This window comes from Stigmatopora argus, chromosome 12 (genome assembly GCF_051989625.1).
Source record: "Stigmatopora argus isolate UIUO_Sarg chromosome 12, RoL_Sarg_1.0, whole genome shotgun sequence".
In the NCBI taxonomy this organism is placed as follows: Eukaryota; Metazoa; Chordata; class Actinopteri; order Syngnathiformes; family Syngnathidae; genus Stigmatopora; species Stigmatopora argus.
In genome coordinates this window covers 11,344,091-11,368,607 of record NC_135398.1, presented here as the reverse complement: position 1 = coordinate 11,368,607, position 24,517 = coordinate 11,344,091, and the positions used below count along the sequence as shown (strand labels likewise).

Here is a 24,517-nt window from a genome sequence, read left to right as displayed (position 1 = left end):
AAAATGGTGACTTAAAAAAAACACAGACCAAAAAATAAGACAATTATAAATAAGATATATTTATAACTTTGTCATAAATTGTGTAATTTGTGCATATGCTCAAGAATTTGAGAAATTGGATGGAACTCGATCACTTTTTCTACTGATTGTCAAGAGGAAAAAAAATATTTGCTAAATCATGTCCTTTATTGCAGAGGAAAAATTCATTCTCACACAAATTAACATTTTAAATAAGCAAAAAAACACCAAGCATGTCACACAATCACTCTGAAGAGATTCTCCTTCACCTGTTTTCCTGTATACTGCAATGGCTTTAATCGCTCCAACAATCAAACCTTAAATAATCTATGTACACATTAAAAAGTGAAGAAAAACACAGCAAAAATGTTCGTGTAAAGTCCTCTTCGGCCCTGAATTTGCGCTATGACGCATGAAAAAGCTTGCATAAAAGTCACTTGACAGAAGCAGGGAGATATCATTTGGCAGTTCTCTCTTCTTTGGGGGGTCTATGGGGGGCGTCTCAACTGCACCTTTGCGACAAAACGCGCTCTGTCCGTTATGTTGTGACAAGACTCTGGAAGAAGCCCCGTCCCGTGTGAAAGAGGACGGCGAGCAAGCATTTGCTGATAGCCGCCCTTTAGCAGTCCTTTCTCAACCCAACGAATGTGACCCCACAGGGGTCTATTGGGCTTCACCCTTCCTTCATGATATAGACGTACATAGAAGTGAGGAAATAGCGCAGGGAATCCAGGGCAGAGGACAGCCATCGGTGTTCAGGGAAGAGCTCCCTCTTCACCACGCAATTGGTCAGTTCCACCTGCATGAGGAAAACCAGAGAGAACTTTAGTAAAAGTGTCATAATTTCTTTTATTTAAAAAAATGCTGTTATAGTATATAGTCTACCATTGGCTGCCATGGAGGTTAACTTAAAAAAGTTTGATAAAAGTGCTCACCCATCCTCCACGTCTCTTGAGCCACTGAACAAGGTACTTGCGCACAATCTGGCCCAGACTGTCCACAATGACATTAACAGTGGCAGCGTGTCCTAGCCTTACACAATCCACTGCCAGGGCGCCGGCAACTGCATACATGGATACCACCTTACCCCACGTTATTCCTGTATACACACATAAAAAAGGTACTTAAAGTTATCTCTCAAAATAATCAGGGTCTTAACTCCAAGATGAAAATTAGATGTCCCTTTTCCCCCACTATTATATTATATTATTTTAGCCATGTAGTACATGCAAAAAGTAAACGTAGCTTATGGAGAAGCACCATCAATTTCGTCACACACAGTTTCTGCGTGTGATGACAAGTAGGCTTTTTGTGTTGTGATAATGACGACAGGGCCTATGTCCGATTATTATTATTATTATATAAAGGCACAAAGACACAAGAATGCACGAAAATGTTAATTACAAATCTAACTTTTGGCAGGTTCACACGCTTTCATTGTTTTATTCAAACCGGTAAGTAAGTGATCACTCGTGACCTCGTATACATTTCAAGATGAGCAGATAAATGCTTTTATGTTATAGTTATTCGAAATCACTGCACGCCACTCTTAATCCTGAGCGACAAACAACCCTCAAAAACGATCAACCAAATGACTAGAAGCACCAAAAAATGAGCAACTACGGCCAAATTGTGGAACTCGTATGGTGGCTTGAAGGACAAAATCATATTAAGTTACATTTTAAATGGGAAAATTAAAGCAATTTTAAAACAGATGACATTTTAACCAGCAAAAGTGCAGTTTTCATCACGAGGGAGCTACGAGGGGAAATAATAATAAAATACTGGATGAATGATAACAAAATAAACTTAATGCGGGCAGAATTTCACTAATGCTGCAGCAGAGGTGGCGGCAAATATTAGAATTACAGTACAAAGTCAAACGCTCATTTTAAATGTGAGGTACATACTGTGCGCACGTGTCTACATGCAAGCGGGACACACCAACGTGAGTTATAGCCACTCTTTCATACGTGAAGTGATTATATTCAAGCGAGTGGGTGCGGGGCTACGCTGTCATTCTAAATGTAAAAAGGTGCGGTAATATTCAACTCTATCGCTTCAGATTAGGTGTGACTTTTATTCATTCTGTGAATATGCTTGAAACTCAAATTATATTTAGACATTAACAGTGTTGTTTTGACTTAAGGGTTAAATTCAGTCTGACGAGCTTGTAGCTCAAAACACTCATACCTCAAATTGTGTTCCCTCAATAAAACAATTATAATACAGTTATGATTTGAGATAATGGATTAATGTGATCTGCGGTAATGCTCATAGTTCAAAACACTTCTACCTCAAATCATCTTTGCCTAATGAATCATACTTTTACTACAGTGGCATCTGAGCTGAATTTCTTCTGGTACCATGCCCTATAACTCATTTCAAATCATATTTTAAAATTGAAAGAAAAGTAGCTGAAGCTCCCTTTGTAAAACAACACAAAGTGAATTCTGGTCTGAGGAATATCACTTATATATTACTTTAGAAAAACTCAATCCGGAATGCAAAAAAAATGAAGAATTGTTCAATTATATTTGGTCCCTAATGGTAAAATAGAGTTGTGGGAGCACTAATTCCCACGCTAATGTGCAGTATATGTCATAAACTGTTTTCTGTAAGCTTTTCTTATAATTTTAAAAGCTGATTTTGTTCATAAATTATCCATTGACCAGGAAGGTCACCTCCTGGGAAAATCCAAACCATTTGCTTTCTGTTTAATCAAACACTTGCCCACATTGGACTTGGGTTCTTGTAATAATACGGAATGACGTGTCAACACATTGATAAGAGTTTGTCAGCCACCAGAGACGAGTGAACAACTATAATAACATTAACTTCCTCCTGGGTGCACTTGCATCATCCTCCTACTCAATCTCCTGACCCACAATGCCTATCTATAAACGCCACGAGGCCGAGGAGAGCTTAAACCAGATAAGCGCGAAGTGTCAGAGCTCAGACAAAACGGCCGAGAATAGAGAATGACATTGGTGGGGATAAAGCGAGTCAGGGCGGCCGGAAAGGAGAAGAGAGGAGATAGCCTTAAGTGGGAAACCGCATGCTTGTCATATTAGGGAGAAGACTCATCTTTTACATACATTAAAGTAATAATAGTAACATAGGGAACAACGGGTTAAATAGTCATTCATCAACATACGTTTTTCAGACAACTAAAGCCTAAAATAACATTACAGTAGGCTGTCGGTGGTCAGAGAAAAAAAATACATACCGTCTTTTCACGACTATAAGGCGCACATAAAAGTCTTAAATTTTCTCCAAAATAGACAGGGCGCCTTATAATCCAGTGCGCTTTATATATGGACCAATACTAAAATTATTATCACGATAAAATAAAATAAATCAATCGATAGGGTACACCATCCTCTACAGCTCTCACAACTACGGCAAGCAGCCCCCGACTCTACTATTTTCCCCGTAGAAAAAGTACTGCGCAGTGACTTTATATATGGACCAATACTAAAATTATTATCACGATAAAATAAAATAAATCAATCGATAGGGTACACCATCCTCTACAGCTCTCACAACTACGGCAAGCAGCCCCCGACTCTACTATTTTCCCCGTAGAAAAAGTACTGCGCAGTGACTGCTGGGATATATAGTTCTTTTGTCAATACACCCAATGGATTGTGGCCTGGACATCGACATCAACACAGCTTTACGAAGCATGGAAGGCAGCGTTGGAATAGTTACGCTAGTTACTAGCTAGCTACTATTTAGGAATGGATTGTGGCTGCCTGGACGAACGTATAAAACTCAGCGTTTTCGATGACTCATTCGGACGATTGTTCAATTCGGACACAGAAAATGAGGACTTTGATGGATTTGTGGGTGATGATGACGTGAGTACATTGTAAAATTGCTAAATAAAGTACAACCGAACTCAGTTTTGCTTCCGTTGCCTTTTTAAAAACATGTTTTTAGCGTGTGTCCGTATGTTTAAGCTGGTGTATGTTTTGCCATGCCTGGCTGCGTCTTTAAAAACGGTGCGTCCTTTGTGTGTGTGTCAAATACAGAAATAGCACTCATTACTGATACTGCGTCTTAAAATACGATGCGCCATATAGTCGTGAAAATACGGTATATATCCGTCACACTTGAGTATTAGCCGCAGGCCCAGCCAAACTATGTCTCAGTTAGAGTCTGGAAAATACAGTAATTATCTTTTGTCATAATCAACCCTAAGTACTAGCAGTGAGTAATCCCATTTCAGATGGCAATAGATGTCCACGGGAGGTTTAGCAGTGACCATTCATAAAGTGAATGAGTCAAAAAATAAAATTCACATCTTAAATGCATTCTGAATCGAAGAAAAGGCTTTGTGAGAAGTTGTTGAGGAGCCTCATCCTCAAATGACCTGACCCATACAGTGTACTGTAAGTCATAATAGCTTCGGCGGCTTATGTCGCTGAAACTAATGCGTGAACTTTGGAGAACACTCATATCCACTGTCTAACTTCAACGCGTGATGACCGAGACTAAATCTTAAAAAAGGCAACCTAGAGTAAATCATGCGCAAAAGCCCCCCAACCCCTTCTCTTTCTATTTATAAGCACATCTCGGGGTCTGTCGGAGAAATCCCACGCAGTCTCCTGAAACGCGCTCGTTCAACAGCCTCCCAAAAAAGGCAAAAGGAGTGCAGATGTTTTGGAAGTTTCCAGGCAAACGCACGCCAAAGTCAACATACCATGGGCGAAAATACTTGTGATCATTCAGAAGAACAAAATAAAAGGCCACTATTTACATTTTAAAACAAGATGTGGTGAGGGACAAATATACATGACTATTCTTGGAAAGATTTATTCTCATAAGGTCCAAGCATTAAATAAATACATTTTAAAAAGTCAACTTTTAATTTCAGGTACAGACGCTCCCCTACTTACGAACATTCGAGTTACGAACAACGGTACATACGAACATGTCTGCAAATTGCGTTTATGTCGAAAAATGTTTGTAAGTTCGATTTTGTATTGCGCGCCTTTTTCCGAGTAGTGCTTCTTTCCGCCTCTAATGCCGACGCCTGGCGCTGTGAGCGCTCAGCTCACCCAGCATCTACCTTCTTCTGCCCACTTCGTTGCAGTGCGGAAGTGCGTGAACGTATCTCCAGTGCGCAAAAAAACTTTTTCATTTTTATCATGAAATATCTCGTGCATCCATTATTCAATATGGTTGGTGAAAAGCGAAAGGCTTCTATTGGGGGAGGTGCAAGGAAGAGGCAAGCCATTTCATTTGAAATGAGTGGCAATAATAACAAAGCTTGATGCGCGTTGCACGGGAATACAACTTGAATCGTTCGACCGTCAGTACCATTTATAAACATAAAGATCGAGCAGCAGGAATTATTGAACGTTGCACAAAGTTTGCAAATCAATTGAATGATGCCATACAGTGCTACCGCATCATTTATGATGATTAAAGAAAACTGCAATCGTCATTAGATAGCTTCTTTCGGCCAGTTTCTAGTAAATCTATCTCTCTCTCTTTCTCTAATGTATGTATACAGTACTGTATGTATTCTCTCCATTTTATTAAATGTTTTTTTTTCAGTACAAACCAATGCGTGTTACTTATACAAGCCTTAAACATACAAATGCACTTATATAAACCTTCAATATACTTATATAGGCCTTAAACATAAATTATAATACAAAATATAGCACTGAGCAACTTACGAACAAATTCAACTTATGAACAATAGCTCGGAACCTAACTCGTTCATAAGTAGGGGAGCGTCTGTGTACATCATTTTTTTCTGATAATATACTAATTTCTCAGAATATTTTAATATAACATTTTGAATATACAACTTTTTCTAAAATGTAGGACTAATCTCACCATTGTCACAATATTAGACTTTTCATAATATGTAATTTACCACATTTTTTTCTCTAAGCAGGCAAATTAATTGTGAGGGATTTATGGTTTTAATCTAAAAATAATACTTAAAATTAAGACAGAATATTGGTATATTTCAACTTTTTGGGGGGAGCTCGGACTCATCTATGTGATATTTAATGTGAAAAATCTTGTCTATGTCACCATATGAATAACAGTTGAAAAGGATTTGTAAATAATTGGATTCACAAGGTCCAAATTTAATTGGATTGTAAACCCGAATCACATGGGTTGGCCTCCATTCACAACAAACAAGTTTCAAAATGCAAATGTTCAGAATGAACAAAACGATCAAGAAAATCCCTTCAATTAGCACAAACTTAAGTAATTAAATAGGTGTGGTCTTTTCACATGCATTTTTGAGGTTGACGCAAAAAGGCGTTCTCCAAGTAAGGTGTGGGTTGGGTTCAACACGTTGAGGCAAGACACTACTTGCAACACAAAACAAATGAATTTTTCCTTCTTCTTTTTAAAGGTTCAAGCAGTTTTTAAAACACATTTACATTCCTAAAATTTGCATGTGTAGGGTTAAAAAAATGAGGTGATAATTCTATTATGACCAAAAAAAAAATTCCTTTTCAAGGTTAAACTTGCTAAAATGTTGCATGACCATACTATAGGTGAAGAATTTTTGGAATCCTTGTAGTCTTAAAATTATGACAATAATTCTACTAATTGAGATTAAAAACATTTTATTCCCAAGATTGGATTCCCCTAAAAGCTTTGTTTCCAAATAAATGAAACAACAATTTTATACCGCATCGCCACGATATAGCAAATAAACTCCTTTTCAGCCAGCCGGCAGAATTTTTTGAGAGAGCCTAAACAGAGCATACCTGCTCTCGTCAGTAATAACTGCCCCACCCACAAAATAATGACAAAAAGACGCAAGTGACTACTCGACATAATTGCCACTTTCTCATTCACCCCGCCAAAATACTTACTGTATTTTACCTCTGGTGAAATACAAAAAGCATTTTCTTAATGAAGTTACAATCTAATAATGGACAAAATATGCATATGTGGCCCTAATGTAGTTGCTCATTTAAAACTACTAATGGTGGTTGCCACACTTGGCAATAATAACTGGAATCTTTTTTTTGCAATAAATGGGGATGTATCTTTTACATTACTGTGAAAGAATTTTAGCCCACTCCTTTTGGCAGAATTGTTTCAACAATGCCACATTGGGTGGTTTTCTTGCAAGAACTGCCAGTTTTAGGTCAGACAACAGCATTTCAACTGGAATGGAATTCCGACTTTGACTTGGCAACACCGAAAACATCAAATCCTTTTTTTAGGGCAATGTAGTCGATTGACAATTGGCGCTAATGTGATGAAAATACAAAGGTTTTAATTGTTTGAGGTGCTGCATACCTGTGGAGAAGATTTCGGTGGCCACGCTTAAGAAGGCGTCTGAAACCATATTCTCCATGGCAACGGAAACGTTGAGTTGGCGGGCCACATTCGTGTACAAGCTGGGAAGGATGCGTTCCAGCTCGTCACCTTGGAGATGACCACAAAAGAAAAACAAACTGAAAAAAACATCAACACATTGCAAGCAGATGACATCCATATAATATATAAAAATTGAAACAAGATTCAAAATATGCATTTTGGGGACTACATCCATTGGTTTTACAGTAAGAGCATGACTTCATTACAATAACAAAAAATGCTCTTTATGTACAGGATAATATGGAGTATTTGGGGAAAAATTGGCTCAGTTTATAATTGTAATAATACAAAAAGTAAAGTTAAATACTTTTTATTCATACAGTAAAAGGTGTGAGGTTGTACATACTGTTAAAAAAATCTAATATAAAATCAGTATTATAAATAATATTATAGTACTAGCAAGAAAAATGTAGATTTTTTAGGTCAACGTCGCTATATTATTTCCATGCAACAAAAGTCTAGATTTTTTTTCATTTTGGGGGGGAGAAAGTTAAAATATTGTTATAATAAAAAGATGATTGTTCTTCTTTGGAACCTTTTAAAATTGAAAATATTTAAGATTATTTTAAAAATATTTTTGAGAATTTTTTTAAAAAGGCATGAATAATGGAATTTGTAGTGGTAGAAAACTCCAATATTGTGTGGGGTACTTTTTTTTTAGATTATGCCCTGGGATTGGCTGAAAACCAATTCAGGGTCCCCTGCATACTGCCCACATTTAGCTGGGATATGCTCCAGCACCCCTGTGACCCTTGTGAGGATCAGTGAATCTGAAAAATGAATTAATTTTAGATATGAGAAAGGAAAATCAGATTAATGTGGCAAGATTACTACCAAGAAGAAAGAAAAGTTAAAATCAACATGATGTTTTTCTGTGGCGAAGTTATTTTAGGGCAGTTACAGGTATATTTTGAAGAAAAAAGTTGAGGTTGTATTCAGAGTGGAAAGGTTGTACTGTTTATCTTCAATACTAAAATCATAATAGAATAATTGTTTTATATATCCATATGCAATCTGATAAACTATGGAAATAAAACGGTGTGTTTAAGGAAAACATTTTTCATTTTTGAGTGTTCTTTACCTAAGTCACGTGTCAAAGTGGCGGCCCGAGGGCCAAATCTGGCCCGCCGCATCATTTTGTGTGGCCCGGGAAAGTAAATCATGAGTGGCAACTTTCTGTTTTAGGATCAAATTAAAATGAAGAGTATAGATGTATATTAAATGTCCTGATTTTCCCCCTTTTGAATCAATAATTGTCATTTTTTAATCATTTTTTTCTGTTTTTAGTTCAAAAATCATTTTATAAGATCTAAAAATATATTTAAAAAAAGCTAAAATAAACATTGTTTTAGATCTATAAAAAACTGAATATTCAGGGCTTTCAATCCAGTTATTTTAATCCATTTATAAAAAAAAAATCTAAATGTTATATCTAAAATGGTCCGGCCCACGTTAAATCAAGTTGACGTTAAAGCGGCCCGCGAACCAACCCGAGTCTGACACCCCTGACCTCAGTCATCAATACCCCTATCTTTATTTCTATATCTAAGATAAGCTGCGAAAGGCATCCGGCACAAGAATGACTCAGCGGTCTCACCGAGGCAGAGGAGCACAAAGGAGACGTCGGCGAGGGCAGTGCCGGCATGCATCAGATTGAGTTCGCTTTTGGACCAGGACAGCCCGTTCTGATGGAGCCGAGACAGAATGAAGTCACGACACAGGGCTTTGGCTTGTGCCACCAGCTCCTTGTCGCTCAGGGATCGCTCGAAGACGTCCATAACCTCGGCGGCGAACGCCGATGACTTGCGTAGAACCTCCATGAGGTCCTCAGGGAAAACTCTCTCAATTTGGCTATTAGTAAATGTGGAAGGAGGAAGAAGGAAAGGAAAAAAAGGACAATGATCACTTTGTTGTGTTTGGTCACTTCAGAAAACTTCCTGTTGACATGACATCACACATTTTAATTTGATTGTCAACAAGAGAAAAAAAGTTACATAAGAAATGGCTGGAGGCGGCAGTATGGTGTGCCAAGATGTAACACTGCGTATCTTGTATTATGCAACTGTCAAAACCAACTACAGACAGTTTGCAAGAGTTTTTTTTTTATCCCCAGAGTGAAAAACTTTTTTTTTTTAATGCTGATAAATATTCAATTTTTAATGATGAAGAAATTAATTTAAAAACAGTACAATAAAACCTTTCAATATTATTTTACTTTTTAAAAATGTAAGCAAATATAATAAAAAAATATAATAAAATTGGGAAAAGTTGAAATAGATCAAATTTATAACAACAAATACAACTAGTGAAATTGAAAATCACTAGTAATATGAAATGTGAAATGTACAAATCAACAACCTATCATTCATTCATTCGTTATCTGAACCTTTTAAGTGTCGCGGGGTGCTGGAGGCTATCCCAATAAAATATAATACACTAGAAATATTTGCTGGAACCACATGTTGAGAGAATTTAACTTAAATTAGGAAGATATGTTCATTAAATTTTAAAGGTACAAAGTATGAAAATTAAGAAAATGTATTTCCCTGCAAAGATATAAACAAATACAATTTGAAATGAACAAAAATCTATTAGATTTTTTTTTAAAGCTAGAAAAGAAAATTAGTCAACCAAATTAATGAAATACTGTCTACTGATGTAAAAGTATGTTTACAAAATATTATAAATGAAAAGCACATGTCCAAGAAATAGAAAGCTAAAATATATTGAAATAAAGTTGTGCCAATGAAGTGCAAAACAAAATACTATAAACAAAAGTCAGGAAAAGCTCCATTGCAGCCATGGGAAAAAAAACAGTGGTGATGAAAAGTAAACAATAAATTTGTGATCTCATCACAATTTTGAGAAGTTGGGTTCGAATGTTTAGAAAAAGTGTTTCAAACAATGATAGAACAGCATGAGAAACCCTGATTAGAAGTGAAGAAACCGATATTCACTCCTACAATGACTAGACTTAATCAACAAAACCATAAATTACCCCAAAATAATTGTGACTTTTCTCACTTTAGTTGGTACTCATTTAACTTACTGACTGCCATTAACATTGCTAGACATCCAATCCATTTTGACTGGCAGAGTTGACAGCAAATGATCGTTTCTAGCCCTCCCTGTCAAAAGGAATTGGAGGTATAACACCGTCAATGGCATTGAAAGATGAGTCTTCATGTCCAGCCCTCCGAGTTTAAATGAATTGGACGTCCAACATTGTCAATAGTACAATTAAAAAGACTTCAGAGTTATTGGGGGGGCCATAACCAGAGTGAATTTCTGTTAATTTTAATTACCATTTTATTAATTTAGAATTATATGCGATCGTTTAAAAAAAGTATATACATATAATACAATAGTGATCAATAATTTTATGTAGGTCACACTTGTATACCAAATGTTAATGTTGTGTCCTAAAAGACCTAAAATACAATGTTTTTTTTTCTTTTAAATGGGGGTTTAGTTGTTTTTTAATTAAATACAAAATATAGACAAATCAATTAGTTATTAAATCGATTCCCGTAGAATTACCCAAATAAATCCTACTAAAGTAAATAACAACAACCAGGGTGAATTTCTGTTCATTTTAATTACCATTTTATTAATTTAGAAATATATGCGATCGTTTAAAAAAAGTATATACATATAATACAAAAGTGATCAATAATTTATGTAGATCACACTTGTAAACCAAATGTTAATGTTGTGTCCTGAAAGACCCCAAATACAATGGTTTTTTTTCTTTTAAATGGGGGTTTAGTTGTTTTTTTAATTAAATACAAAATATAGACAAATCAATTAGTTATTAAATCGATTCCCGTAGAATTACCCAAATAAATCCGACTAAAGTAAATAACAACAATTGGGAAAAACTCGAATTAAAAAGACATAGAATGTCACGGCATGTCCTCAAACGCATCACACAACAATTCCACTTTTGCACGCTAACTAGGAAGTACAAAATGAAGCTTTCGTGTCCTGCAATCACAACTTGCATTCCCGACCATATTTGACCGATTGAATCCATTTTATTTTACCTTGAATTTCATTTTCGTCGTCCTGGGTTGCTTCTCCAAATGGTATTTTCAGACTTCCAAATGTGGGGAAAAGTATCAGCTCGTCACTCGTACGACTCCAGATCGCTTTCTGCTTCTCCTGCAAGGTGGGCAGCTCATTGTAAACTCATCGCTGGAAAATCCGCCCCCAAATAACAACACAGTTAAAAAAAGGAAGAGACGCCTCAAGGGAGTAAATTTTCCTCGCCCTGCCTAACACACTCACCTGTTGTTCCACCTGGTGGTTGCACTCCATTCACAGACTGGGAACGGGCGGGTGGACCGGTTGGACGGCCCCTCCCACGGAAAATGTGATGTCGAATAATCGTATTTTCCAGACTAAGTTTTTAATCATAGTCAATTTTTCCATCGTTATTTTAAAAAAGCCTGCCAACGCTCTTGAATTCATGTTTAAATTATTTTAGATTTCAGGTTTTATGTAACTGTTCTCTGCCACCGGAAATTCCAAATATGGTTGCGACTAATCCGCTTCCGCCAAGCGGCTAAATTTATCATGACAATGAACCTGTTGGCATTAAACTGACATTTGGGAGGAGGGGGAATTCTTCCAAGGGGTTTCCCCTGTGAAATCTTCCAATGACGGGTTCAGTAGAGAATCTCAGAGAGGGAGGGGTCACTATGACCTTTAACCCTGATGACCTTTAACCCTTGATAGTGACAATTTTTGGTCCAATTCATTTAATCTGGGAGGATTGGCTGTAAATGCTTAAATTTCATGGCCGTTGACAGCAGTGAACGCACGATCGCCCCTCCCAGTCAAAATGTATTGGACGTCTGGTGCTGTCAATGGCAGCCAATGAGTTAAATGCTCCCTTCCAATGCCAAAAGAATGTCAAATTGGATTGGACTGCATGAAGGGGGGCCGGCGACTGAGTGGTTAGCGCATCTGCCTCACAGTGGGGAACCTGGGTTCAAATCCAGGTCGGCCCACCTGTGAGGATTGTGCATGTTCTCCCTGGACCTGCTTGGGTTTTCTCCGGGTACTCCAGTTTCCTCCCACATTCCAAAGACATGCATGTAGGCTGATTGGACACTTTAAATTTCCCCTAGGTATGAGTGTGAGCATGAATGGTTGTTTGTCTCTTTGTGCCCTGCGATTGGCTGGCCACCAATTCAGTGTGTCCCCCGCCTCTGGCCTGAAGTCAGCTGGAATAGGCTCCAGCACCCCCCGCGACCCTAGTGAGGATAAAGCGGTTCAGAAAATGAGATGAGATGAGATGCAAGAATGGGGTTAACAAATCAATACATTTGTAAATGTATAGTCATTCATCTTTTGGATTGCTTATGCTCCTGTGAGTTGTGGGGGTGCTTGAGTCTATCCCAGCTAACTATGGATGGACGACGGGGTACATCCTGAACTAACTTCCTGTCAGTTGCAGTTTTTTAATGGAATTTTAACAAACAAACCAAAATAGAATTTAAATAAACAATATAAATTCTTCACATATCACACAGTTAAAGTCTCAACTCATGCTTTAAAAACAGATCTAGGTTTTCAAATTAGGGTTTGAAAACTATTTTAGGGTTACATACAATGGTTTTGTTGAAGGATCTAATAAAGGTGAACTATTCTTTGATAGGTCATCAGATGATCATTTTAATTATGTCCACATAGTGTCGCTGTTTCCTATTGCATTTTGTCAACAGTACAATTTATTTGCTGTAGTAGTATAAATGAAATAGCATTTAATCAAGTTGTCATTCATTTTATTAAAACCTTGCTTGGTTGAATATCGAATAAATTATAAGGCTACCATCTGATAATTGATCCTTTAGTGATTGGAGCAAAAAATAAATGAATAAAATATCCGATTATTGGTCGGACGGAGGATTATTGGTATTTATTTTATCCTGCTTCATGTTGACGATCTTTGGTTATGATCATTTTTCTGTGGAATAAGGAAGAGAAAATCCCTCCAATCAGACCTCACACTAATGTAAAATCAATCATTTTCACTGAGTTTAATCAAAAGGTAGCAAAAGGACTCAAATGTGGCCCGATCATCAGCATGTGAGAACATGTTTGACTCTCACTCTTTTTAAATACACTGTCAACTTGATGGCCTCAAAGCAAACACAAACCTCATCCTCATGACATATTCTACCAAATACCATAAGAGGGAATGTGATTTAGTTCCAGATAATAAAACAAACTGACAGTCTTCAAACACTCAAAGGCAGATAACCAATATACTGTTTTCTGTTCACCCAGTTGAGGATTCCAACCTTGTCAGTGTCACACTGACGAGACTTTCTGAGTCAACGTGACGCATGTTAGGCATTATTGCTTTCACAAACTGAGCCATGAATTCACGCTTGTTTTAACAAGTTCGGTTTGTGAATTTTTGCAACTTAAGCAAGAACTGTGCCGTGATTGGTTAATTGAGGACAAGTGGTGAGACTTGAGGAGCATGCACATTCTTTGTTGATTCAATTAGTGAGACGACTGTGGCTGACCTTGTTATGTCACGTTATTCCTTTCCTAGTTTGCGTCACAAGACCACGGGGAACAGATTGCTTGCTCAGCCATTGATGCCTGAAAAATGCTGATTTACCTCTTCACCCATTACAGATAATAGTGTGATCCCACTGAAAAAACTGTCAAACCCATCATCAATGTGGGTTTAAAAAGTCAAATTTACAATTGCACTAGCCGAAACCCCTTATAATAAAATAACAAGGCCCTGAAATGAAATTTGGTGGACACACCCACCACACAGCCCACTGGACGAGTGGTTAGCACGTTGGCCTCAAAGTTTGGAGATTGAGGTGTGTTTTTCCCGGGCTTGCGTGGGTTTTCTACGGGTACTCCGGTGCCCTTATAGAAAAATGAATGAATGAACGTCCATCACAGAACACAAGTCAGAAGACAATGTCCCAAGCCAATACGGAGAGAGTGGAAATTTCAGAGTAAAAGCAATGTGAAAATGAGTGTCGCTGCAGTTCTGGTTATGTTAATGATGATTATTGAATCAAAATAATATTGTTTATTTTGCTGAGCACTCTGCTGTCTGCCAAAATGGCATTTTGATGATTAGACATTTCCTGCCCTTTTGCATCAGCTGTTTTTCCTCGCGAGCGTCCATATTCTTGACTCTCAAAGTATCTAAGCAGGGACACAATGTGAAGCACCTCCCACTCTCGTGCTCAGATTCCATTCATTCTTGATCTCTTTTTTTTAGGCCGCCATGTGAAGTAATGTACAGGGTGGGTGAAAGGGGCGGGGGGTGGGGTGGGGTGGGGGGCACGTCATCTAGGGGAACTGGTTGTACCAGAGAGGCGTGGGGGGGGGGGCTCGTCACCGGGTTGGACAATGAACAACGACCTCCTTTGCATTTCCAATGCTACTGCGGTATGTGTGTATGCGTGCGTGCGTGTGTGTATGTGGGGCATGACTCTGGTAGAAATCCTAGACCTTTGCTCCACATTTTGGTATTATGGAGAGGCCATGACAAACTGTTCAAATATTCATTCATTTTTCGAACCTGACAAGGGTCGCAGGGGGTGCTGGAGCCCATCCCACCTGACTAGTGAGGACCTGGGATGGAACCCTCAACCCCAGAACTATGAGGCCAATGCGCTAACCACTCATTCACCGGGCCCTTACCAAATAAACAATGGATGAATAAACTGTTTTCAGAGACTTGAAACCCTCATTTGAAACATAACCTCTTTCAAAAACCCTAAAAAAACATTTTGAAACCCTACCTCTTAAGACTCTAATTTGAAACCCCAAAGTTTAGGGACTAAACCATATTTAAAAGCAGCATTTGAAACCCCAGTCCTGTCTGGAAACACCAACCTGGGGTTTAATTCACAAACCTAACCTGAGTTTGAAACCACAATTCTGTTTCTTCATTTAATTTTCTGTACCAATTATATACCTATAAGTGATGTAGGGGTGCTGGAGCCTATCCCGGATAGCTGCAGAATGGTAAACTGTTCACAAGACAAACCCTCTCAATTACACTGTAGCAATTGTCGGTGTTCAAACAAAGTAGATCTTATAATGTCTTAAAAGTAGGAAATAATGATAGTCTTAAAAGTATGAAATAATGATAGTGTCTTAAAAGTATGAAATAATGATAGTGTCTTAAAAGCCATAGTATTTTAATTGCTCAAAATTGTATCCGAAAAATGTTCAAGTGGTAAAGAATAACTTATTTCCACCCAACCTAAGTTGATAATTTCAAATATTAGTCACCATTTAGATGGATTAATTTCATTGACGGCCTGGCGGTGGAGTGGTAGGCGTGTTGGCCTCACAGTTTTGGGGTCCTGGGTTCGAATCCAGGTCGGTCCACCTGTGTGGAGTTTGCATGTTCTCCGGTGTGGGTTTTCTCCAGGTACTGGAATAGGCTCCAGCACCCCCCATGACCCTTGTGAGGATAAGCGGTTCAGAAAATGAATGAATGAATAATTTATTTTATTAATACCATTGCATTCATATCCAACTATATATATATATATATATATATATATATATATATATATATATATATATGTATATATATGTATGTATATATATATGTATATATATACATATATGTATGTATATATATATACATACATGTATATGTGTATATATATATGTATATATGTATGTATATATACATATATATGTATATATATACATATATGTATGTATATATGTATGTATATATATATACATACATGTATATGTGTATATATATATGTATATATATATATGTATGTATATATACATATATATATATATATATATATATATATATATATATATATATATGTGTGTGTGTATATATATACTACTAATAATATTTTTTTTGACTTGCACTATAAAGGATTAAAGGTCTTAAATGTAAAAAATAAATGTTTTATTTTCAAATGACCAAATTACTCACTTGATTTATAAAGGATTACAGCTTTTAAGTGTGAACTTTTGAATAGCTATCTACTGTCGTGACCACTGTCCTTGAAAAGGTTAAACAGCAGCGAGCCCTTCCCATAGCACCACTGATGCAGCCAACCAATCGCCAACAGGCTGAGCCAGGACCTGAAGGTGGAGCTCTGCATAGAAACAGGGTGTGGTTCTGAAACTTGTCTCTCACTCACAGTCAGGCTTTAAATGGCACACAGCGGCCGACCTCCTGCGCTTATCCCGGCCTGACGCTTGCTGGTACATGTCCGGAGTTACACCCCGGAACGATCCCCATCCCCCTGACTTTTCTTTGGAGTATTTGTGGCCGGGACACAGAACGACGCGGATCCGCGGCTGGGAAGCGGTGCTGCGGTTTTGGCCGGCGTGCGCTTCCAGCTCTTATCTGACCGGTTTTGGGGGTTTGATTGTATGAGCGCCCGCCCTGGCTGTTACAGCATCAAGAGCTGAGGACTCAGCAGGTGAGTCATCAGCTGATTGTGAAACAGCTGGCATTACCTTTACACACACTTCATTCTCTTATCACAACTTCGATGAGGTGGGCAGCTTAGGTGGTACCTGTTTTATCAATAGTCACACAATGAAAATGTTCTTTGTTTGCAGGAAAATGTTTTGAATTTTGTGTTGCTTCTAATTCATTGAAGTCAAAGATTTTTATTTAAAATGCACAAAATCATGACCCAGTAACGAGTACAAGCTGAAATGAGTTCACCCTCGTAAAAAAGTTTGAATTAACTGATGTCAGAGCTTAAGTGTTGTTTTTCTCAAACATTTTCTAATAGATGATACTATCTTTAACTTAAAAGAATTCAAGGAGTGGAGTGATTTTATGTTGAATTATAAAAACCTTCTTTGGACAATTTTAGTTGACTGTTAAATACATTCATTGTTTTATTTTAAAGAATTTACCAATTACTTTTATAAATTGAGGAAAATTAGACAGTTTTTTCTTTTATAATTTGGATATTCTGACATTTCCATTATAAATTCTTTAAAGGAATAAATGTTTTATTTTGATAGCTTATTACTTTAATAGGATGACTTTTTGTTAATTATTAAATTTCAATGTTAAATTGTTCTATCGTTTTAAATCATTCAAAAACTATTTTAAAAAATAATCAATTTTTTGCAAAATTGTTGTAAAAATATAACAAAGAATATTTTTCTCAAAAACATTCAATATTACAAGACATTTATTTAGAAAAAAATACAGCTGAGAAGTTTGTTTCACGTGGTCATCAGACTTCATTCATATGAAAAAATGTAAATCCATTTTAAGTGTTAAAAACCTAATACAACCAAGACCAATTTTGTTTTGTAACCAGTGCCATAAATCCAGAATTTAAACTTGGATATGTTATATGCATTCAATATGTTGAACCACGAACCACATGTTCATCCTTTTATTGGGTAACACTCTCGTCCTCTCCCATTTTTCGTATTGTGCCTGTGATGGGGTATTTTACATCCCTGTTGAATGACAGTAAGAGGTGCAGAACTCTAAAATTCCATTCTTACCAACCCAAAAAAAAAAGTCAACAGCAATCTTGTTTTTGTAAAACAGGAGATATGCGATCATTTCAAACATGCTACTGATGTTGATTCGCACTCGCGAGGCCTGATAAACCACCGTGACTGGGCTTGCCGTGGGCCAAGGGGTTGGCCTCACCCGTTTGACTTGCTCTGTTAGTCAGCCAGAGAGCATTTCATTGTTCTCCACTGAAAACGCACTTCAATGAGAACCGATGGCATGTGGCAAAGAAAATCAACTTCTCGACAATGGCCATAGCATAAAAGGATATAAACATATAAGAGTGGGCATTTCCGAATGACCCAGATTGATTTAATTAGTTTGGAAACAACCCGCTTTAAATAATATGGCATTGTCGATCTAGCCATGCCATGGACGAATTGTTACAAGCATTCATTCATTTTCTGAACCGCTTATCCTCCCAAGGATCGCAGGGGGTGCTGAATCATATCCCAGGTGAGGGACACCCTGAATTGGTGACCAACCAATCGCAGGGCACAGGGAGACAAAGGACAACCATTCATGCTCACATTCATACCTAGGGGCTATTTAGACTGTTCAACCAGCCTGCTCTGCATGTTTTTGGGATGTGGGAGGAATCTGGACTACCTGGAGAAAACCCACGCAAGCCCAGGGAGAACATGCAAACTCCGCACAGTTGAACCCACGACCCCCGAAACTGTGAGGCCGACGCCCTAACCACTTATACACTGGGCCGACGCTCCATCCACAAACTGTTGCCATTCAAAAAACAGAATCATCAACTTTACAGGCCTAAAGTTCATTTGGGGAGTAAATTAGTGGTGGGCGCATCAATTTAAATTTTGATCATGTCAACATCCACAGTGTGTTGTTCTTTATAAATTGTCTTAGATGCTTGAGCAATGTATTATTATTATCCCAGCTGAATTGGATAGTGCATGTTCCCGCCTGTGCCTGCGTACATTTTTCTCCAGATTCTCCAGTTTTAGAATTAGAATTTAGCAATGCAATTTTTACTGTATCTTATTTAAAAAGTATCTGCATCTCCAAATATGATACTGGCGCACTTTTTACCTGTCTACAATGTCTTGACCTATACTAATGGAAGCATCACATCACACCAGAGTAAACTAAGCCATGAACAGAATTATTAAGATATTGTGTGGCCTTTTAATTCAGTTCCACTGATTTAATCTGAAAATGTCAGTATTAAATATAATTTATTTTAATGAAATGTTAAAGCATTAAAAAGCGCTACTACATTGGATCTGAACTTTTTAAAAATATCATCTAAAAAAATACTTAACTAGTAGGTCTACTTCATCAATGAAAGTGGGAGAGTTTACCCCAAAAAGTCATTCAAATGTATACCGTATTTTCACGACTATAAGGCACACTTAAAAGTTTTAAATATCCTCCAAAATAGACAGGGCGCCTTATAATCCAGTGTGCTTTATATATGGAAAAAAATCAAAATGTGTCATTCATTGAGGGTGCGCCTTATAATGAGGTGCGCCTTATAGTCGTGAAAATACGGTATATATTGATTCTGTTTTTAACCAGATGTCAATGGTGCTGAAATATGATGTGTTTACTTTAATCTATCGGTTATTTATGTATTAAATCATTTCTTTTAATTGTGCGTTGGCTCAGTAAATGTTGCCAAATGTGGAATAAACCTTTCATTTTTCAGTCTACCTTTTAAATAAGTGTGTGCAGCTGCCTTCTGTTTGTTTAGGTGAACAGGAAACTGCCAAGCTGGTCGTGACGCAGCGTGTTTGGGCTCGTTTCAGGAAACGAGGTGAGCAGTCACAATGCTGCGAGAAGCAGGATCCAATATTTTAAAATTCTATGACGACCTGCTGTCAAAATGCGGTGAGTTTGTTTTAAGAGTCGCTCACTACCACAGCACACACCCTGGTACTTGCCAATGTACTTGCTGATATCTCATGGCCAGGCTCCGTACATTGAAAACCTAGATTGATGGGGAAATTGTCCACTGGTGTTTTCCAGACCCTCGGATCAAAGACTACCCGCTGGTCCACTGTCCTGCAAGGATGACGGTCCTCCTAGTGGGCTACGTGATCTTTGCAGTTTACTTGGGCCCTCGTCTGATGGCCAACCGGAAGCCCTTCCAACTCAACACCGCTATGGTGGTCTACAACTTCGGAATGGTGGCGTTCAATGCTTTTATCGTGTACGAGGTAGGACCAACGACGGGGAGATTTTTGACGGGATTGGATTTGAACGTGTTTGTCTTGGTGCGCAGTTTATGATGTCCGGATGGGGGACCACCTACACGTGGAGATGTGATCTTATCGATCCGTCCAATAGTCCGCAGGCACTTCGGGTAAGGCTGCAAATTTTATCGGTGGAAGAAAAAAAAAGTTCAGGTAAATGTTCTGGGTTGACCACATAAAGCTCAGAATTTTTTTAAAATTATTTTTAAAGCAAAAAAAGGTTTGCAGAGTAAATTGCACTGTAATTGCCAATACATACTCCGTTAATCCGGAAAATGTTTATTTTTTATTTAAATTTTTAAAAGAAAATGTTGAAAGTAAAAGGTGTAACAGGTGTGTTGTCTTTGAGATGCATAGATTGTTTGAAAATATGAGATTGTATTATTGGGGGGAAAAACAAGGCATATTTTTTTTATTTTCAAGTGATTTAATCTATTAATGTTTTTTTTAATAGATGTGGGGGTTCCACAACAAAATTTTGATTTCTTTTAGTTTGAGGAAAGCATTTTCTAATCGTAAAACGGAACAAATCCAAAGTGAATGTTAATAAAAATTAAATTTAAAAAAGATTTTTTTAAACATGTTTATGTTAATCATTTTCATTTTTGCTGAAAACTTTAAAACATTTTTTTAATTGAAGAAAAAAAAGAATCTCCACAGTCAGGAATAAAGTGAATTTCAAATCAAGGTTTAAAAAACGTATTTGAAAAACAGCTGTGATTGTTATATTTGGAGTAATTGAATACTCTATGGCACATGTCAAAGTGGCGGCCTGGGGGCCAAATCTGGCCCGCCGCATCATTTTGTGTGACCCGGGAAAGTAAATGATGAGTGCCGACTTTCTGTTTTAGGATCAAATTAAAATGAAGAGTATAGATGTATATAACATTTTCTGATTTTTCCCCTTTTAAATAAATTGTTGTAATTTTTTAATCATTTTTTTGTGTTTTTAGTTCAAAAATCATTTTGTGAAATCTAAAAATATATTTTAAAAAAAAGGTAAAATAAACATTGTTTTAGATCTATAAAAAATAATATTAAGGGCTTTTAATCCAGTTCTTTTAATCCAATTATAAAAAAATTCTAAATATTATATCTAAAATGGTCCGGCCCATGTGAAATCAAGTTGACGTTAAAGCGGCCCGCAAACCAACCAGAGTCTGACACCCCTGCTCTATGGTGTGATAAATTTAAACTCATTGTCTACCAATGACAGCGATTCATGTGGAATAATTGTAATTTTCGTTCTTGTACATCTCTCATCATCACTCAACAATTTTCCCCTCTCCTTTCCTCAGATGGTACGAGTGGCTTGGATGTTTTTCTTTTCTAAATTCATCGAACTCCTCGACACGGTACTTTTTTTTTCATCCACTTCTTAGTTTTTTTGGAGAAATGCTTTCATTCCAATGCTGAACCTGACTTGGCATCATTTCAGGTTTTCTTTGTGTTGAGGAAGAAACAAAATCAGATCACTTTTCTCCACGTCTTCCATCATTCTGTCATGCCCTGGTCGTGGTGGTGGGGGGTCATGCTGACTCCTGGTGAGGACTTGTTCATACTCATTTTAATATTTTGTATTGCGCAAACATATTGGACTTTTTCCCTGCTTTAGTCGGAGGGATGGGCTCCTTCCACGCCATGGTGAACTCCATGGTCCACGTCATTATGTACACGTACTACGGATTGGCTGCTGTTGGGCCGCGCTTCCAAAAATTCTTATGGTGGAAGAAATACATGACCGGCATCCAGCTGGTATGTACTGCAGGCTTTTAGGGACGTATAATGCAGGGAATTGGGATGATTCTTTTCTTTTTAATGATCAGTGGTTCTGAAACACTGGAAATGAAATCCAACCACTGGTGATTAGGATAATTGTGAAAAGGTGATTGCTGCATATCAAGCCCAAATGAGTGAAATTCAACCAACTACAAAGCTTCAACAATTAGTGTCCTCAGTTGCCAAACCTTTATTGAAGCTTTTTTAAAAAATAAAAGACGATGTAACACAATGGTAAACCTGAGCTCACCCAGATCTTTTAGAATGTGTTGCAACCCTAAAATTCAATTTTTGAGTATTTTAAAAACATTTTGTTTTCAATCCGACCGGCCGATATGAAGAAATTAATTTTAAAACTGGGTTATTTTGACTCGGATGCTCCCGCGTTTCTCTCTCTCTTACCTCCTCTCTCCGGCTCTAACATAAATGACCAACTGCTTGTTAAGTCGCGGGCGTTGATATTGTTGCGACTGCTATGTTTCAATTCACGGCACCTTTTATTGGTAATAAAAACACACACACTAACACCAATACAAATTTAACCCCTTAACCCTCTGTTGCCTTGACGTCTTACAAGTAAAGTTGAATTGTACATTATGTAATACACGTCAACATAAGTAAATGAATATCGGATCCAAATATCGGTATCTGTATCGGTCTTGAAAAACCCCATATCGGTCGATCACTAAAAATAACTATATACTATACTCCTTTACTCTTTATTACTTTCATAGATAGGTGTGTAATTGTACAACAATAAGCAAAATATAAATGACCAAATTAATACATTTTTAAACAAAACCTATGCACCTTCATGAAGTATGAATGACTCCTGAATTTAAAATGGCATAATATGAATTCCAATCTGAATGAGTAAAATATTTAAACAAGTCAACACACATGAAGGTAAAAGTGCATTACAATAGTATAAAAACACGGGCTCTGCTGTAAATACATAATGTAAGAGTGAATTCCTTACTCAGAAATATATAATGTATGAATTTGCTTTCAATGTAACATTTCCTAATACTTCTTTGTATGTCACAGACGCAGTTCATTGTTGTGTCAGTGCATATCAGCCAGTACTACTTCATGGAAAAGTGCGACTACCAGGTGCCGCTGTGGATCCACGTCATTTGGATGTACGGGGTGCTCTTCTTCTTCCTCTTTTCTAACTTCTGGCTACAGGCCTACATCCGTGGCAAACGCCTCCCTGTCACGGACGCCCAGACAGCATCCCCAGTGCCCCCAATGCCCAATGGCACCCACCGACATGACAGCGATGCCGACCACCATGAGCACAGTCATGCCAACGGCAACGTGCAAATGGGAAAAGTCAAAGAGATATAACTATTTTCCCTGAACCTGGCACAGTGACTTGGATACAGTTACACACAGTCGTACACTATTGGAAGCCATTTAAACATTTATTCTGTATCAACTTTACTAGTTCACTTTTTGACCTGTATTTTTTTTTCCACTTTCTGTACACAACGGGGGACAAACGTTGGTTACTAGTGAGGGAAAATTATATAACATATTTGAAATTGGCAACACATCAGGACTACAAGTGAGGCACTAATGCATTAGCGACCATTGACTGCAACTGTTGTCCAATCCATTTGGACTGGGAGAGCGATTGGACAAGTTTTGCCATCAATGGGTGGGAACAAGTGAACTAGGACTAACCAATGATATCAAGTAATGTTGAAATGGCAAAGAAATCTAACCTGTGTCGACTGATGTTGGTAAATGAAGGGCTCATTTTTTTCCCGTCTTCATGAAGGTCGGTGCTGTTTTAAATGAGATAATGTTCCTTCATTGCAGTTTTGAAGTCTGTTATGACTCCAACCTCATCACACACTGAAGACTCGTGCGTGTAAATAGCTAAACTGCCAATAATTCAAGGTTTTCATTGTATGTTTTTTTTTAATTTATTTTTTTTGGAAATAAAATGCATTTTAGATATCAAGGTCGATGTCATTTGGAAAGCAATTGATTTGCACTGGGTTAGAAATAAATGTTATTTTATGACATTTAAGAATGACATAGAAGTATTGATCTATATATTTATCTGTGAAGTTTTCTTTAAAGCCAATAAGAGTCTGCTCCGGGAACTATTACTAGATCTTAATTTGATATGAAAACATGATTGGATCTGAGCTCCCATTTCGACTTGTAACAAGTTTAAAAATGTAATATTAAATTTAGGACAAGTTGCATGGGTTATGATTAAAAAACCTAAAAAAAAGATTTGCTTAATTCTCATGCTTCAATTTTGTAAGTGCCGCAGAGCTGCCAACGTCCATCGACCACATTTCAGGAGTAGTGGATTTCGAGGCATTTAAAGTGGAAATTTGGCATTTTTCCAAAATGGTTGGTTTAAAAAAATTAGGTGACAAATATTTGGATTTCCAGAGTTTAGGGGGGTTGTCAGAAGAGTAAACTCCTGGAATTCCAGAGAGGTTGGCAGCTCTTGTACTGTATTTACTGATCTAAAGTATAGACATTGACAAATATCTGATTTTAAATCATATACTCAAAAGTAAAGTCAGATTAGTTGTATCTTAACTGTTCAATTGAATTATGG

The 24,517-nt window shown here is 37.3% G+C and overlaps 2 protein-coding genes across 4 annotated transcripts; one reads left to right on the top strand and one right to left on the bottom strand.

Moving 5' to 3' along the window:
- Positions 1–167: 167 nt before the first annotated feature.
- Positions 168–11,767, bottom strand: LOC144086220 (bcl-2-related ovarian killer protein homolog B-like). 3 transcript variants are annotated; one of them, XM_077616084.1, is made up of 6 exons: positions 11,683–11,767; positions 11,439–11,589; positions 8,990–9,243; positions 7,312–7,440; positions 954–1,117; positions 168–817 (listed from the first exon to the last, which is right to left on the bottom strand). In XM_077616084.1, the coding sequence occupies exons 3-6, from the start codon at positions 9,210–9,212 to the stop codon at positions 692–694; spliced, it is 642 nt and encodes a 213-aa protein (XP_077472210.1). In that variant the 5' UTR covers positions 9,213–9,243; positions 11,439–11,589; positions 11,683–11,767; the 3' UTR covers positions 168–691. The 3 variants fall into 3 exon arrangements, with proteins under 3 accessions (XP_077472210.1, XP_077472211.1, XP_077472209.1); XM_077616085.1 differs by having other exon boundaries at positions 11,439–11,556; positions 11,683–11,761; XM_077616083.1 differs by lacking the exon at positions 11,683–11,767 and having other exon boundaries at positions 11,439–11,672.
- A 4,761-nt stretch (positions 11,768–16,528) lies between these two features.
- Positions 16,529–23,899, top strand: elovl1a (ELOVL fatty acid elongase 1a). Its single transcript, XM_077615005.1, has 8 exons — positions 16,529–16,856; positions 19,702–19,783; positions 19,922–20,112; positions 20,178–20,258; positions 21,447–21,503; positions 21,587–21,692; positions 21,764–21,903; positions 22,975–23,899. Exons 2-8 carry the CDS (start codon positions 19,723–19,725, stop codon positions 23,275–23,277), a joined length of 939 nt encoding a protein of 312 aa, XP_077471131.1. The 5' UTR covers positions 16,529–16,856; positions 19,702–19,722; the 3' UTR covers positions 23,278–23,899.
- Positions 23,900–24,517: the final 618 nt, after the last annotated feature.

What these genes read in the sequence shown, in the direction of transcription:
- LOC144086220 (XM_077616084.1), bottom strand. Translation starts at nt 9,212, where the DNA reads ATGGAGGTTCTACGCAAGTCATCGGCGTTCGCCGCCGAGGTTATGGAC. An exon ending in CTTTGTGCTCCTCTGCCTCG is followed by an intron (nt 7,441 to 8,989) that starts GTGAGACCGCTG and finishes GTCATCTCCAAG; the next exon opens with GTGACGAGCTGGAACGCATC. An exon ending in CACCGAAATCTTCTCCACAG is followed by an intron (nt 1,118 to 7,311) that starts GTATGCAGCACC and finishes GTGTGTATACAG; the next exon opens with GAATAACGTGGGGTAAGGTG.
- elovl1a (XM_077615005.1), top strand. Translation starts at nt 19,723, where the DNA reads ATGCTGCGAGAAGCAGGATCCAATATTTTAAAATTCTATGACGACCTG. An exon ending in ATAGTCCGCAGGCACTTCGG is followed by an intron (nt 20,259 to 21,446) that starts GTAAGGCTGCAA and finishes TCCTTTCCTCAG; the next exon opens with ATGGTACGAGTGGCTTGGAT. An exon ending in ACATGACCGGCATCCAGCTG is followed by an intron (nt 21,904 to 22,974) that starts GTATGTACTGCA and finishes TGTATGTCACAG; the next exon opens with ACGCAGTTCATTGTTGTGTC.